Raw genomic sequence first — 14,898 nt, 5'->3', positions numbered from 1 at the left:
ACGTCTTCAGAAACAACAATATAATTTCGTGTTTTTCTATTCACGTCATAGCCGAGTGGTCCAAGACACTGGTGTTAACCACCAGTCTCTTCGGAGGCGTGGGTTCAAATCTTACCGCTGGTATACGATTATGTTTGAAAGACTGCAGTGTGAAAATACATCAAAAATGCAGTTTTTGGTTTAAAAATTTATTATATTTTAGAAATAATTTATTTTAGTTAATATATATTTTTAAAACAATTAATTTCCTTTAAAATGAGCTATTGAACAACCCTCTACGATGTTCCAGTGCCAAGCTATCTCTGGAAACAAAGAAAAGAGAAAAGAGAAAAAAAATATCCCGTTTGGGGAGAATAACGTGGTTAAAGTCAATTTTCTTGATTTTCAAGCCAATATATTTCCTTTGCTGTTTAAGCCAAGGGACAGAAAGTTTCCTATACAGGGGTTTCGGACAAGGCGGTTCTAATGGTGTACTTTTTGCTTTGATCTGACTCCTTTTTTAGGAACTATGGGATTTTATATTTCTTAACATTGGACGTGATCGTCTCTTACTAGGTTGCTAGCTACCGCTGCAACCCGGATTAATATGGGCTGATCGTTCTTTACTGTAACTACCCCTGGAACCACCATATATCAGTTACTATGCATGAGCGATCGTTCTTTACTGTAAATCGCAAAACTTCATAGTAATATCCAAAAGAAATGTTGCATGTTTATTGAAAAGCTTCCAAGGTATGGACCGGCAACTGTGGAACAGATTACAGATGTAATGGGAAATCTTATACATCACTGTGAATATATGGAGGCATAATTGTCCTTTACTTAGTTTCAGCTTAATTCGATGATCGAGCCTTTATGTAACTTAGTAAATTTAGAAAAATTTTACGAATGTTTTACCGGGCTAACGAAAAATAATCAAAATTAAAGATTAAAATTATCTCTGAAAGAATGGATTTTGTTGAAAAGTCAGCTAGAGATGCTTTCGCAAAACCTCATAGTAATATCCAAAAGAAATGTTGCATGTTTAGTGAAAAGCTTCCAAGGTATAAACCGGCAACTGTGGAACAGTTTACAGATGTAATGGGAAATTTTATACATCACTGTGAATATATGGAGGCATAATTGTTCTTTACTTAGTTTCAGCTTTAATTCGATGATCAAACTTTATGTACTAACTACATCCAAAGACTATGACGTCATTGATTAATAGTGTATATAAAAAATTAAGTTTTTCGTAAAAAAAATTAATTTAAAAAAAAAATTAAGTACAAATAGCGCTAGATCTAGAGATTTTCTTTAAAATGAGTCATTGAACAACTCTCTACGATGTTCCAGTGCCAAGCTATCTGTGGAAAAGAAAGAAAGAAAAAAATATCCCGTTTGTGGAGAATAACGTGGTTAAAGTCAGTTTTCTTGATTATCAAGCCAATATATTTTCTTTGTTATTCAAGCCGCAGGGTGGTAAGTTTCCTTTATAGGGGTTTCGGACAAGGCGGTTCTAATGGTTTACTTTTTGTTTTGATCTGACTCTGTTTTTAGGAGTTAGGGGTTTTTATATTTCTTAACATTGGACGTGATCGTCTCTTACTAGGTTGCTAGCTACCGCTGCAACCCGGATGTATGTAATGTGTTTTTATTCCAATGATCGTCTTTTAATGGAAAATTTTAATATATTGACCTCAAATATAACTGTACTAGCCTATACTATAGTTAAGTGGTCTATAAGATTTATTATAGACGAGAGGTCGTTCTTTATTATAATCTCTGAAAGAATAGATTTTGTTGAAAAGTCAGTTAGAGATGCTTTCGCAAAACTTCATAGTAATATCCAAAAGAAATGTTGTATGTTTAGTGAAAAGCTTCCAAGGTATGAACCGGCAACTATGGAAAAGTTTACAGATGTAATGGGAAATCTTATACATCGCTGTGAATATATTGAGGCATAATTGTCCTTCACTTAGTTTCAGCTTGAATTCGATGATCGAGCCTTTATTTAACTAGCTACCTTGCAACCCGGAAATATTACTTTTCTTAGTATTAGACGTGATCCTCTCTTGTTATGTTGCTAGCTACCCCTGTGACATGGATCTTAAGTGATAATTTTTGGTGGAAAAATTTATTCTCTTTTAGAAATAATTTATTTTAGTTACAAAATGTTTTTAACCCAATTAATTTCCTTTAAAATGAGCTATTGAACAACCCTCTACGATGTTCCAGTGCCAAGCTATCTCTGGAAACAAAGAAAAAAAAAAGAAAAAATATCCCGTTTAGGAAGAATGTTGTACTAGCTGCCACTTTTCTTGATTTTCAAGCCAATATATTTCCATTTCTGTTCAAGCCAAGGGACAGAAAGTTCCCTATACAGGGGTTTCGGACAAGTCGGTTCTAATGGTGTACTTTTTGTTTTGATCTGACTCCTTTTTTAGGAACTATGGGTTTTTATATTTCTTAACATTGGACGTGATCGTCTCTTACTAGGTAGCTAGCTACCGCTGCAACCCGGATTTTACTATTTGGCGTGATTTTCTCTTACTAAGTTGCTAGCTACTGCTGCAGCCCGGATTTCTAGCTACCGCTGCAACCCGGACTGTACTAGCCCATACTATATTTAAGTGGCCTATACAATTTAGCATAGGTAAGAGGTCGTTCTTTATTATAATGATCGTCTCTTGCTAGGTTGCTAGCTACTGCTGCAACCCAAATTATGAGAGGCAGCCTGGACGAGTGGTCTAAGGCACTGGTGTTAGCCACCAGTCTCTTCGGAGGCGTGGGTTCAAATCTTACCTCTGGTATAGGATTATGTTTGAAAGACTGCAGTGTGAAAAGACATCAAAAATGCAGTTTTTGGTGGAAAAATTTATTCTCTTTTAGAAATAATTTATTTTAGTTACTACAGATTTTTAACCTAATTAATTTCCTTTAAAATGAGCCATTGAACAACTCTCTACAATGTTCCAGTGCCAAGCTATCTCTGGATACAAAAGAAAAAAAAGAAGAAAAAAATATTCCGTTTAGGCAGAATGTTGTAGTAGCTGCCGCTTTTCTTGATTTTCAAGCCAATATATTTCCCTTGCTGTTCAAGCCAAGGGACAGAAAGTTTCCTACACAGGGGTTTCGGACAAGGCGGTTCTAATGGTGTACTTTTTGTTTTGATCTGACTCCTTTGTTAGGAACTATGGATTTTTATATTTCTTAACATTGGACGTGATCGTCTCTTACTAGGTTGCTAGCTACCGCTGCAACCCGGATATAATAGCAATATCCAAAAGAAATGTTGCATGTTTAGTGAAAAGCTTCCAAGGTATGGACCGGCAACTGTGTAACAGTTTACAAATGTAATGGGAAATCCTATACATCACTGTGAATATATGGAGGCATAATTGTCTTTTACTTAGTTTCAGCTTAAATTCGATGATCGAGCCATTATGTAAAAAAGACTGCAGTATGAAAAGAAATCAAAAATGCAGTTTTTATTGGAAAAATTGATTCTCTTTTCTAGTAATTTATTCTAGTTACAAAAGATTTTTTAACCCAATTAATTTTCTTTAACATGAGCCGTTGAAAAACTCTCTTCGATGTTCCAGTGCCAAGCTATCTGTGGAAAAGAAAGAAGAAAGAAAAAATATGCCGTTTAGGCAGAATGTTGTAATAGCCGCCACTTTTCTTGATTTTCAAGCCAAAATATTTCCCTTGCTGTTCCAGCCAAATGACAGAAAGTTTCCTATACAGGGGTTTCAGAGAAAGCGGTTCTAATGGTGTACTTTTTGTTTTGATCTGACTTTTTTTGTAGGAGTTAAGGGTTTTTGTATTTCTTAACATTGGAAGTGATCGTCTGTTATTAGGTTGCTAAATACCGCTGCAACCCCGATTACTATTGAGACGAGTCGCTCTTTCTACAGTTCGTTACCACAAACTTTTTTATTATAAACGGGAAAAAGCTTATGGCTTTATGTTAGTTGGAGTCGTAACTCACAAACCTTAGTATGATACTATTACCCAGACAAATAACTTCTCACAATATGCTTGTATTACCTTAACTTTTAGTTACTATATGTCGTGGTTTGTTCTTTACTAGGTGTCAGGTATATCCGATGAAAATTATATAATCCTCATTTACGTGCTCATCTTTTACTAAGTTACATCTACGACAGCAAGCATGATTCATTTTTCAGTTGTTCTTTCTTTTCTATAATTACAAATGGTTTTTAACCCCATTAATTTCCTTCAAAATGAGCCATTGAACAACTCTTTACGATGTTCCAGTGCCATGCTATCTGTTGAATTACTAACCTATACTATAATTAAGTGGCGTATAAAATTTAGTATAGGCAAGTGGTCGTTCTTTATTATAAATATTAAAATTCTGTTTTTAGAGCTTCGGTTACTATTGAGACGAGTCGCTCTTACTATACAGTTCATTACCACGCACTGTTTGATTTAGTTTTTACTATGAGGCGTGGTCGTCTCTTACTAGGTTGCTAGCTACCGCTGCAATCCTGATCAGTAACACTTTTTGGTTACTATGGGCTCTGGCTCGTCTTTCACTAGGCTGTGCAAACTACTGCAATTACTATTTTTCAAAACATGTTTTAAACTTTTAGTTACAATAGGCTTCGGTATGTCTTTTACTTTATTGCTGCAGCTATAGCTACAACCATCATTTAGAGCTCGTTCTTTACTATAAAATTGTTGATTTAGCAAAAATAAATATGATGATTTATTTTAACATTTCAGTTACTATGGCCTAGAATTCGTTCTTTATTACTATTTTCAAAAACGTGCTTTTTCACTTTTTGGTTACTATGGGCTCTGGTTCACCTTTCACTAGATTGTGTCAACTACAGCAATTATGATTTTTCAAGACATATTTTAAACTTTTAGTTACTACATGCTTTGGTTTGTCTTTTACTTGATTGCAGCTATAGGTACAACCATTATTTAGAGCTCGTTCTTTACTATAAAATTGTGGATTTAGAAAAAAATTCCTGTATAATACATCATAAGCTGTTTAAATCACTTTCTTCAGTGTGAGTAGCTTAGCGCAGTGGAAGTGCGTTGGGCGTTTGCCCTGGAGAAGGATGGATCGAAATCTCATTGAACCTCGTTAGGCCTAAGGTCTAGCGTTCTTTGGTTAGGTTTCGATCCACCGACCTCCGAAGCTCCTCTGAAGATTCTTATCAAGATATTTCCCTTGCTGTTAAGGCCAAGGGACAGAAAGTTTTCTATATAGGGGATTCGGACAAGGCAGTAATCTTTATCGTTATCATACTGTTCCTTGCTCTTTTGTTTGGCTGTCTCAATTTTTGCATGTCTATAAACTTCATCATTATAAAAAGGCTGTTTGTCACTATCAGTTTTGCATGTCTACAAACTTCATCATTATAATAACGCTGTTTGTCACTATCAATTTTCGCATGTCTATAAACTTCATCATTATAATAACGCTGTTTGTCACTATCAATTTTCGCATCTCGATATCCCTTGTCAGTTGATTACCTTTGCTTTTTTTTCCCAAGATGCTATCTCTGTTTTTTGTATAGTACTGTTTTTTTTAATTACGTATAACTCGCTTAGAAGACATTTTATTACAAAACAAGAAATAATATTCTTATCTAATTAACACTTCTTAAGACTCGTATCGAGTATCCATAACCTAACAAAAAATAAAACTAATTTTTAAATTTTCAGGTATTTATTTAGTTTGAATGAAAAGATTAAAATTATTGCTCAGATATCACAAATATTTTTGCAGTTTACATAATGACTTTAGCAATTCTAAACTGAAAAATAAAATATATTAAAAAATTGAATTTTTTGCTCTGAAACTACATAGTAAATCCCACATCGGGTAGGTTCTAACCAAAAATAAAACTAATTTTAACATTGTAAGGTATTTTTCTAGCTTGAATTGAAATATTCGAACTATTGCTCGGATACCATGAAAATTTTTGCAGTTTACACCAGCTGCAAAGAACGCACAGGCTGATCTTTGTAAATTGAGAAAAATTTTACGAATGTTTTATCGGAATTACGAAAAATATTCAAAATTAAAGATTAAAATTATCTCTGAAAGAATAGATTCTGTTGAAAAGTCAGCTAGAGATGCTGTCGCAAAACTTCATAGTAATATCCAAAAGAAATGTTGCATGTTTAGTGAAAAGCTTCCAAATTATGGACCGGCAACTGTGGAACAGTTTACAGATGTAATGGGAAATCTTATACATCACTGTGAATATATGGAGGCATAATTGTCCTTTACTTAGTTTCAGCTTAAATTCGATGATCGAGCCTTTATGTACTACATCCAACGACTATGACGTCATTGATCAATATTGTATGTACAAAATTAAGTTTTTCGTGAAAAATAATTAATAAAAAAAATTAAGTGCAAAAAGCGCTAGATCTAGAGATTTCCTTTAAAATGAGCCATTGAGCAACTCTCTACGATGTTCCAGTGCCAAGCTATCTCTGGAAACAAAAGAAAGAAAAAAATATCCCGTTTGTGCAGAATAACGTGGTTAAAGTCAATTTTCTTGATTTTCAAGCCAATATATTTTCTTTGTTATTCAAGCCAAAGGGTGGTAAGTTTCCTTTATAGGGGTTTCGGACAAGGCGGTTCTAATGGTGTACTTTTTGTTTCGATCTGACTATTTTTCTAGGAGTTAGGGGTTTTTATATTTCTTAACATTGGACGTGATCGTCTCTTACTAGGTTGCTAGCTACCGCTGCCACCCGGACTATTTTTTAGAGCTTCGGTTACTATTGAGACGAGTCGCTCTTGCTATACAGTTCATTACCACGCACTGTTTGATTTAGTATTTACTATGAGGCGTGGTCGTCTCTTACTAGGTTGCTTGCTACCGCTGCAATCCTGATCAGTAACACTTTTTGGTTACTATGGGCTCTGGCACGCCTTTCACTAGGTTGTGCAAACCACTGCAATAATGATTTTTCAAAACATGTTTTTAAACTTTTAGTTACAATGGGCTTCGGTTTGTCTTTTACTTTATTGCTGCAGCTATAGCTACAACCATCATTTAGAGCTCGTTCTTTACTATAAAATTGTTGATATAGCAAAAATAAATATGATGATTTATTTTAACATTTCAGTTACTATGGCCTAGAATTCGTTCTTTATTACTATTTTCAAAAACGTGCTTTTTCACTTTTTGGTTACTATGGGCTCTGGTTCACCTTTCACTAGATTGGGTCAACTACAGCAATTATGATTTTTCAAAACATATTTTAAACTTTTAGTTACTACATGCTTTGGTTTGTCTTTTACTTGATTGCAGCTATAGGTACAACCATTATTTAGAGCTCGTTCTTTACTATAAAATTGTGGATTTAGAAAAAAATTCCCGTATAATACATCATAAACTGTTTAAATCACTTGCTTCAGTATGAGCAGCTTAGCGCAGTGGAAGTGCGTTGGGCGTTTGCCCCGGAGAAGGATGGATCGAAATCTCATTGAACCTCGTTGGGCCTAAGGTCTAGCGTTCTTTGGTTATGTTTCGATCCATCGACCTCCGAAGCTGCTCTGAAGATTCTTATCAAGATATTTCCCTTGCTGTTAAAGCCAAGGGACAGAAAGTTTCCTATACAGGGGTTCGGACAAGGCAGTAATCTTTATCGTTATCATACCGTTCCTTGCTCTTTTGTTTGGCCGTCTCAATTTTTGCATGTCTATAAACTTCATCATTATAAAAAGGCTGTTTGTCACTATCAGTTTTTGCATGTCTACAAACTTCATCATTATAATAACGCTGTTTGTCACTATCAATTTTCGCAATGTTGTAGTAGCTGCCACTTTTCTTGATTTTCAAGCCAATATATTTCCCTTGCTTTTCAAGCCAAATGACAGAAAGTTTCCTATACAGGGGTTCTGGACAAGGTGCTTCTAATGAGGTACTTTTTGTTTTGATCTGACTCCTTCTTTAGGAACTATGGGTTTTTATGTTTTTTAACCTTGGACGTGATCGTCTCTTACTAGGTTGCTAGCTACCGCTGCAACCCAGATTTAAAATGAGCCATTGAACAACTCTCTACGATGTTCCAGTACCATGCTATCTGTTGAATTACTAACCTATACTACAATTAAGTGGCGTGTTAAAATTTAGTATAGGCAAGAGGTCGTTCTTTATTCTAATGCTTTCGCAAAACTTCATAATATCCAAAAGAAATGTTGCATGTTTAGTGAAAAGCTTCCAAGGTATGGACCGGCAACTGTGGAACAGTTTACAAATGTAATGGGAAATCTTATACATCACTGTGAATATATGGAGGCATAATTGTCCTTTACTTAGTTTCAGCTTAAATTCGATGATCGAGCCATTATGTAAAAAAGACTGCAGTATGAAAAGAAATCAAAAATGCAGTTTTATTGGAAAAATTGATTCTCTTTTCTAGTAATTTATTCTAGTTACAAAAGATTTTTTAACCCAATTAATTTTCTTTAACATGAGCCGTTGAAAAACTCTCTTCGATGTTCCAGTGCCAAGCTATCTGTGGAAAAGAAAGAAGAAAGAAAAAATATGCCGTTTAGGCAGAATGTTGTAATAGCCGCCACTTTTCTTGATTTTCAAGCCAAAATATTTCCCTTGCTGTTCCAGCCAAATGACAGATAGTTTCCTATACAGGGGTTTCAGAGAAAGCGGTTCTAATGGTGTACTTTTTGTTTTGATCTGACTTTTTTTGTAGGAGTTAAGGGTTTTTGTATTTCTTAACATTGGAAGTGATCGTCTGTTATTAGGTTGCTAAATACCGCTGCAACCCCGATTACTATTGAGACGAGTCGCTCTTACTACAGTTCGTTACCACAAACTTTTTGATTATAAACGGGAAAAAGCTTATGGCTTTATCTTAGTTGAAGTCGTAATACACAAACCTTAGTATGGTACTATTCCCCAGACAAATAACTTCTCACAATATGCTTGTATTACCTTAACTTTTAGTTACTATATGTCGTGGTTTGTTCTTTACTAGGTGTCAGGTATATCCGATGAAAATTATATAATCCTCATTTACGTGCTCATCTTTTACTAAGTTACATCTACGACAGCAAGCATGATTCATTTTTCAGTTGTTTTTTCTTTTCTATAATTACAAATGGTTTTTAACCCCATTAATTTCCTTCAAAATCAGCCATTGAACAACTCTTTACGATGTTCCAGTGCCATGCTATCTGTTGAATTACTAACCTATACTATAATTAAGTGGCGTATAAAATTTAGTATAGGCAAGAGGTCGTTCTTTATTATAAATATTAAAATTCTGTTTTTAGAGCCTCGGTTACTATTGAGACGAGTCGCTCTTACTATACAGTTCATTACCACGCACTGTTTGATTTAGTTTTTACTATGAGGCGTGGTCGTCTCTTACTAGGTTGCTAGCTACCGCTGCAATCCTGATCAGTAACACTTTTTGGTTACTATGGGCTCTGGCTCGTCTTTCACTAGGCTGTGCAAACTACTGCAATAATGATTTTTCAAAACATGTTTTAAACTTTTAGTTACAATAGGCTTCGGTTTGTCTTTTACTTTATTGCTGCAGCTATAGCTACAACCATCATTTAGAGCTCGTTCTTTACTATAAAATTGTTGATTTAGCAAAAATAAATATGATGATTTATTTTAACATTTCAGTTACTATGGCCTAGAATTCGTTCTTTATTACTATTTTCAAAAACGTGCTTTTTCACTTTTTGGTTACTATGGGCTCTGGTTCACCTTTCACTAGATTGTGTCAACTACAGCAATTATGATTTTTCAAGACATATTTTAAACTTTTAGTTACTACATGCTTTGGTTTGTCTTTTACTTGATTGCAGCTATAGGTACAACCATTATTTAGAGCTCGTTCTTTACTATAACTTCTTTGAAAAAGTAAGAGACAAACCTCAAACAATTAAGTAGATAACCAAGTCTGATGTATGCAATGTTTTGTTATTCCAACGATCGTCTTTTAATGTATTAACTAGCTACTGCTGCAACCCGGATTCACATATATATTATTTATGAGAGGCAACCTGGCCGAGTGGTCCAATGCACTGGTGTTAGCCACCAGTCTCTTCGGAGGCGTGGGTTCAAATCTTACCGCTGGTATACGATTATGTTTGAAAGACTGCAGTGTGAAAAGACATCGAAAATGCAGTTTCTGGTGGAAAAATTTATTCTCTTTTAGAAATAATTTATTTTAGTTACAAAAGGTTTTTAACCCAATTAATTTCCTTTAAAATGAGCTATTGAACAACCCTCTACGATGTTCCAGTGCCAAGCTATCTCTGGAAACAAAGAAAAAAAAAAGAAAAAAATATCCCGTTTAGGAAGAATGTTGTAGTAGCTGCCACTTTTCTTGATTTTCAAGCCAATATATTTCCCTTTCTATTCAAGCCAAGGGACAGAAAGTTTCCTATACAGGGGTTTCGGACAAGGCGGTTCTAATGGTGTACTTTTTGTTTTGATCTGACTCCTTTTTTAGGAACTATGGGTTTTTATATTTCTTAACATTGGACGTGATCGTCTCTTACTAGGTTGCTAGCTACCGCTGCAACCCGGATTATATCCAAACAAAGTTGACTCAAGGAAGAAATGCTTTCGCCGTGCCACCAATAACCTGACGACAGAGCGGGAAGTTTGCTAAGGCAGAAGTACAGCTGGAACAAGATGTAAGATGGCCGCATGGCAAAAATATGACTTCGATTCGCTTGTCCAGACATACTTTACACTTATATCGTTCTTCAATTGCTTCTTCAAACTTGTCCACATCCATTGCTTCTTCAAGACTTCTTCTTGGAGAGACGACATTTACTATGACAGGAGGCTCACCAGGTGGAATCTCATTTGGCTGTGGAGCAGGAGCCCCATGCCACGCAGGAGAGATGTCCTCACCAACTTCGGAATTGGAACGAGGATCGGCTGAAACGGCTGGTTCTTCTGGGAGCTGATACCAACTGGTGGGTTCTGAAGCTTCTGGCTCTTGGAGTGCCGAAGATCCAAATTCCTGGTCAATTTCCGAGACATCGCGAGTTCTTATTCTTGGCAAATTCGTTTCTGTTCCACTAGGAGGAACACTAGGAATTCTAAATTCATCGCGAATTCTTATTCCTGGCAAATTCGTTTCTGTTCCACTTGAAGAGGGAACAGAGGATGAAATCTCGACTGGCTGATCGGGTATTTCAAGGGCAGCAATAATCAACGCATCAACCGCCATAAATCCTTGGCCTGTTCTCTTCAACTGATTCAAAATAGCTTGTCTCACTTTGGTAGCTTCTACAACTTCCATTGTCATCTTGGCCACGGATCCTTCAATTTCTTTCTTCAGTTTTTCTTCCAGCCTTCTTTCACTTTCAGTGTTTTTGGCCTCTGCTTTCCTTTTAAGTAACTTTTTGACTTCCTTAATAAATTCATCTCCCTTTGACAGAATTAAAAATACACAGTCACTAAACCACCTTGCATGTTCAACCCAGGGATCATCTGTTTCCTCCCAGTTGCACAAACCTATATCACAATGAAAACATTTCACCTTATCTGACTCTCCCAGATAGAAAAATCCAGCTTCGGCAAGTTTGCGAGGATCCATCCGCTCATGGTAATGCCAATTCAAAAGTTTGTAACCTAGCTTCAAAAGTTGTTTTATCAGGGTGCTCAGGGCCTCGATGGGCATTAATTCTGAGGTTGGCCAGTGAATTGAGATGAATGTGAACTGATGTGACCAGTGGCTGCGAATTGATGCTAGGAAGGGCTGTACCACCACTTCGGACAGAAAGATTATCCACTGCTAGTTGCCGGTTTCTCGATCTATTATATCGCTCAAAAATATCATAGCCTCCGGGTACAGCAGGAGGTAAACTTATAAGTGGGGCTTCGGAGCCGTTTTTAGCTTCAGCTAGAATGTTTCCAACATCACATCCCTGGACAAAGGGGCATATTTCAAAGTGTCTTCTATGTTCTTCCATAGGCACATCTCCCTCCTCCCAATGTCCAACCACCCCTGCACAAAAAGCACACTGAACCTGGTCACCATGGCCGACAAAAAAGAATCCAGCTTTAGCTAATTCTCTGGTGTCAATAAAATCCTTCGTCCACCTTCCATTAAATGTCATTAGTCTAACATCCTCTCGTTTAAGAGCTCGACGTTCTTCTGGTGACAATAAAGGGCGGGAGGAACCATTAGACAAAAATGGACAATCCGGGCTTAAGTTTAAGTGTCTAGCAATAGCTAGATCGTTACAATTCCAGTCACTAATTCTTTTTTTGCAGGCAAAACACTCCACTTCAGTACCTGTGCCTGTGTAATAAAAACCGGCACGTGCTATTCTTCCTGCAGACAGTGGCGTAGACGAGGGCCAACAACGAAAAGTGTTTATTCTTTGTTCCAAGTTTTCAAAACGCATTGGTTGAATGTTTGAATGCTAGCTGAATGTTTAAGTCACGTATCAAGTACCAAGAACCTAATCAAAAATTCAACTAATTTTAAAATTTTTAGGTATTTATCTTGTCTAAATTAAAAGATTAAAACTATTGCTCAGATACCATAAGTATTTTTGCAGTTTATAACTTTACCGATTCTGAACTGAAAACGAAAATAAAATAACTATTTTTTAAATTTTTACGTCAAGTCACTCATTACGTCATATATGGTTATTTAGTAATATTTTATATTACTATATTTTATATTTCATGATTACAAAATGTAATTAGAGGTCGTTCTTTATTGTAATACTTCTCGATGCGCCTGGTCGGTTGAATACCTTTGTTTTGCTCTCTCAATTATTACTTCTCGATACGCCTGGTCGGTTGAATACCTTTGTTTTGCTCTCTCAATTTTTACTTCTCGATGCGCATGGTCGGTTGAATACCTTTGATTTTCTCTTTTCAAGATAATATCTCTGTTGTTTGTGTAGTACTGTTTTTTCAAATTGCGTATAGCTTGCTTCGATCTAACCATTATTCTAATCAAGAATGAGAGAATTTACATCTGTGTCGTTCTTAAGTAGTAATTATGACGTCAAGGCGTAATGATTTTATTGACGTCAAGGCGCAATGATATTATTTCATGACGTCATCAGAAACAACAATATAATTTCGTGTTTTTCTATTCACTTCATAGCTCTAATATAAAGCTACGACATTCATTATTTATTTAGTAGGGTTTCAGACAAGGTAGTTCTAATGATGTACTTTTGTTTTGATCTTACTCTATTTTTAGGAGTTTTGTTATATTTCTTAGCATGGGACTGATCGTCTCTTACTAGGTTGCTAGCTACTGCTGCAACCCAAATTCACATATATATTTATTTATGAGAGGCAGCCTGGCCGAGTGGTCCAAGACACTGGTGTTAGCCACCAGTCTCTTCGGAGGAGTGGGTTCAAATCTTACCGCTGGTATACGATTATGTTTGAAAGACTGCAGTGTGAAAAGACATCAAAAATGCAGTTTTTGGTGGAAAAATTTATTCTCTTTTAGAAATAATTTATTTTAGTTACTATAGATTTTTAACCCAATTAATTTCCTTTAAAATGAGCTATTGAACAACCCTCTACGATGTTTTAGTGCCAAGCTATCTGTGGAAAAGAAAAAGAAAAAAAAAGAAAAAAGAAAAAAATATCCCGTTTGGGGAGAATAACGTGGGTAAAGTCAATTTTCTTGATTTTCATGCCAATATATTTCCCTTGCTGTTCAAGCCAAGGGACAGAAAGTTTCTTATACAGGGGTTTCGGACAAGGCGGTTCTAATGGTGTACTTTTTGTTTTGATCTGACTCCTCTGTTATGAACTATGGGTTTTTATATTTCTTAACATTGGACGTGATCGTCTCTTACTAGGTTGCTAGCTACCGCTGCAACCCGGATTATGACGTCACGGCGTAATGATTTTATTGACGTCAAGGCGCAATGATATTATTTCATGACGTCATCAGAAACAACAATATAATTTCGTGTTTTTCTATTCACGTCATAGCTCTAATATAAAGCTACGACATTCATTATTTATCTAGTAGGGTTTCAGACAAGGTAGTTCTAATGATGTACTTTTGTTTTGATCTTACTCTATTTTTAGGAGTTTTGTTATATTTCTTAGCATGGGACTGATCGTCTCTTACTAGGTTGCTAGCTACTGCTGCAACCCAAATTCACATATATATTTATTTATGAGAGGCGGCCTGGCCGAGTGGTCCAAGACACTGGTGTTAGCCACTAGTCTCTTCGGAGGCGTGGGTTCAAATCTTACCGCTAGTATACGATTATGTTTGAAAGACTGCAGTGTGAAAAGACATCAAAAATGCAGTTTTTGGTGGAAAAATTTATTCTCTTTTAGAAATAATTTATTTTAGTTACTATAGATTTTTAACCCAATTAATTTCTTTTAAAATGAGCTATTGAACAACCCTCTACGATGTTCCAGTGCCAAGCTATCTGTGGAAAAGAAAAAAAAAGAAAAGAGAAAAAAATATCCCGTTTGGGGAGAATAACGTGGTTAAAGTCAATTTTCTTGATTTTCAAGCCAATATATTTCCCTTGCTGTTCAAGCCAAGGGACAGAAAGTTTCCTATACAGGGGTTTCGGACAAGGCGGTTCTAATGGTGTACTTTTTGTTTTGATCTGACTCCTTTGTTAGGAACTATGGGTTTTATATTTCTTAACATTGGACGTGATCGTCTCTTACTAGGTTGCTAGCTATCGCTGCAACCCGGATTAAAAAACACATTGTGCCCACATCGTTCTTTACTCAGGCAGTGCTAGCGTGCTGCCTATGATAATAAACTGATTACACACAGGAAAAAGCCTACGGCTTTTTCTTCTTTTAAATAGTAAGAGACGAGTCTCAAATAATCAAGTAGCTAGCTAATTCCAAAGGTATTCAATTTTTGTTATTCCAATGATCGTTTTTTATTGTA

The 14,898-nt window shown here is 35.8% G+C and overlaps 2 protein-coding genes across 2 annotated transcripts; both read right to left on the bottom strand.

Annotated features, from left to right (window-relative positions):
* Positions 1-10,563: 10,563 nt before the first annotated feature.
* LOC148948757 (baculoviral IAP repeat-containing protein 8-like) lies at positions 10,564-12,174 on the bottom strand. The gene has a single exon (XM_089094081.1). The coding sequence runs from the start codon at positions 11,662-11,664 to the stop codon at positions 10,579-10,581; it is 1,086 nt and encodes a 361-aa protein (XP_088950207.1). The 5' UTR covers positions 11,665-12,174; the 3' UTR covers positions 10,564-10,578.
* LOC148948756 (E3 ubiquitin-protein ligase XIAP-like) lies at positions 11,769-12,394 on the bottom strand. Its single transcript, XM_089095011.1, has 2 exons — positions 11,837-12,394; positions 11,769-11,798 (listed from the first exon to the last, which is right to left on the bottom strand). Exons 1-2 carry the CDS (start codon positions 12,392-12,394, stop codon positions 11,769-11,771), a joined length of 588 nt encoding a protein of 195 aa, XP_088951137.1.
* Between the last annotated feature and the right edge of the window lie 2,504 nt (positions 12,395-14,898).

This window comes from Artemia sp. Qi Xiang Cuo, chromosome 9, assembly GCF_049724085.1.
Source record: "Artemia sp. Qi Xiang Cuo chromosome 9, ASM4972408v1, whole genome shotgun sequence".
NCBI classification, from domain to species: domain Eukaryota; kingdom Metazoa; phylum Arthropoda; class Branchiopoda; order Anostraca; family Artemiidae; genus Artemia; species Artemia sp. Qi Xiang Cuo.
Note: the sequence above shows the minus strand (reverse complement) of the source record. Positions and strands in the feature narration are given on the sequence as shown.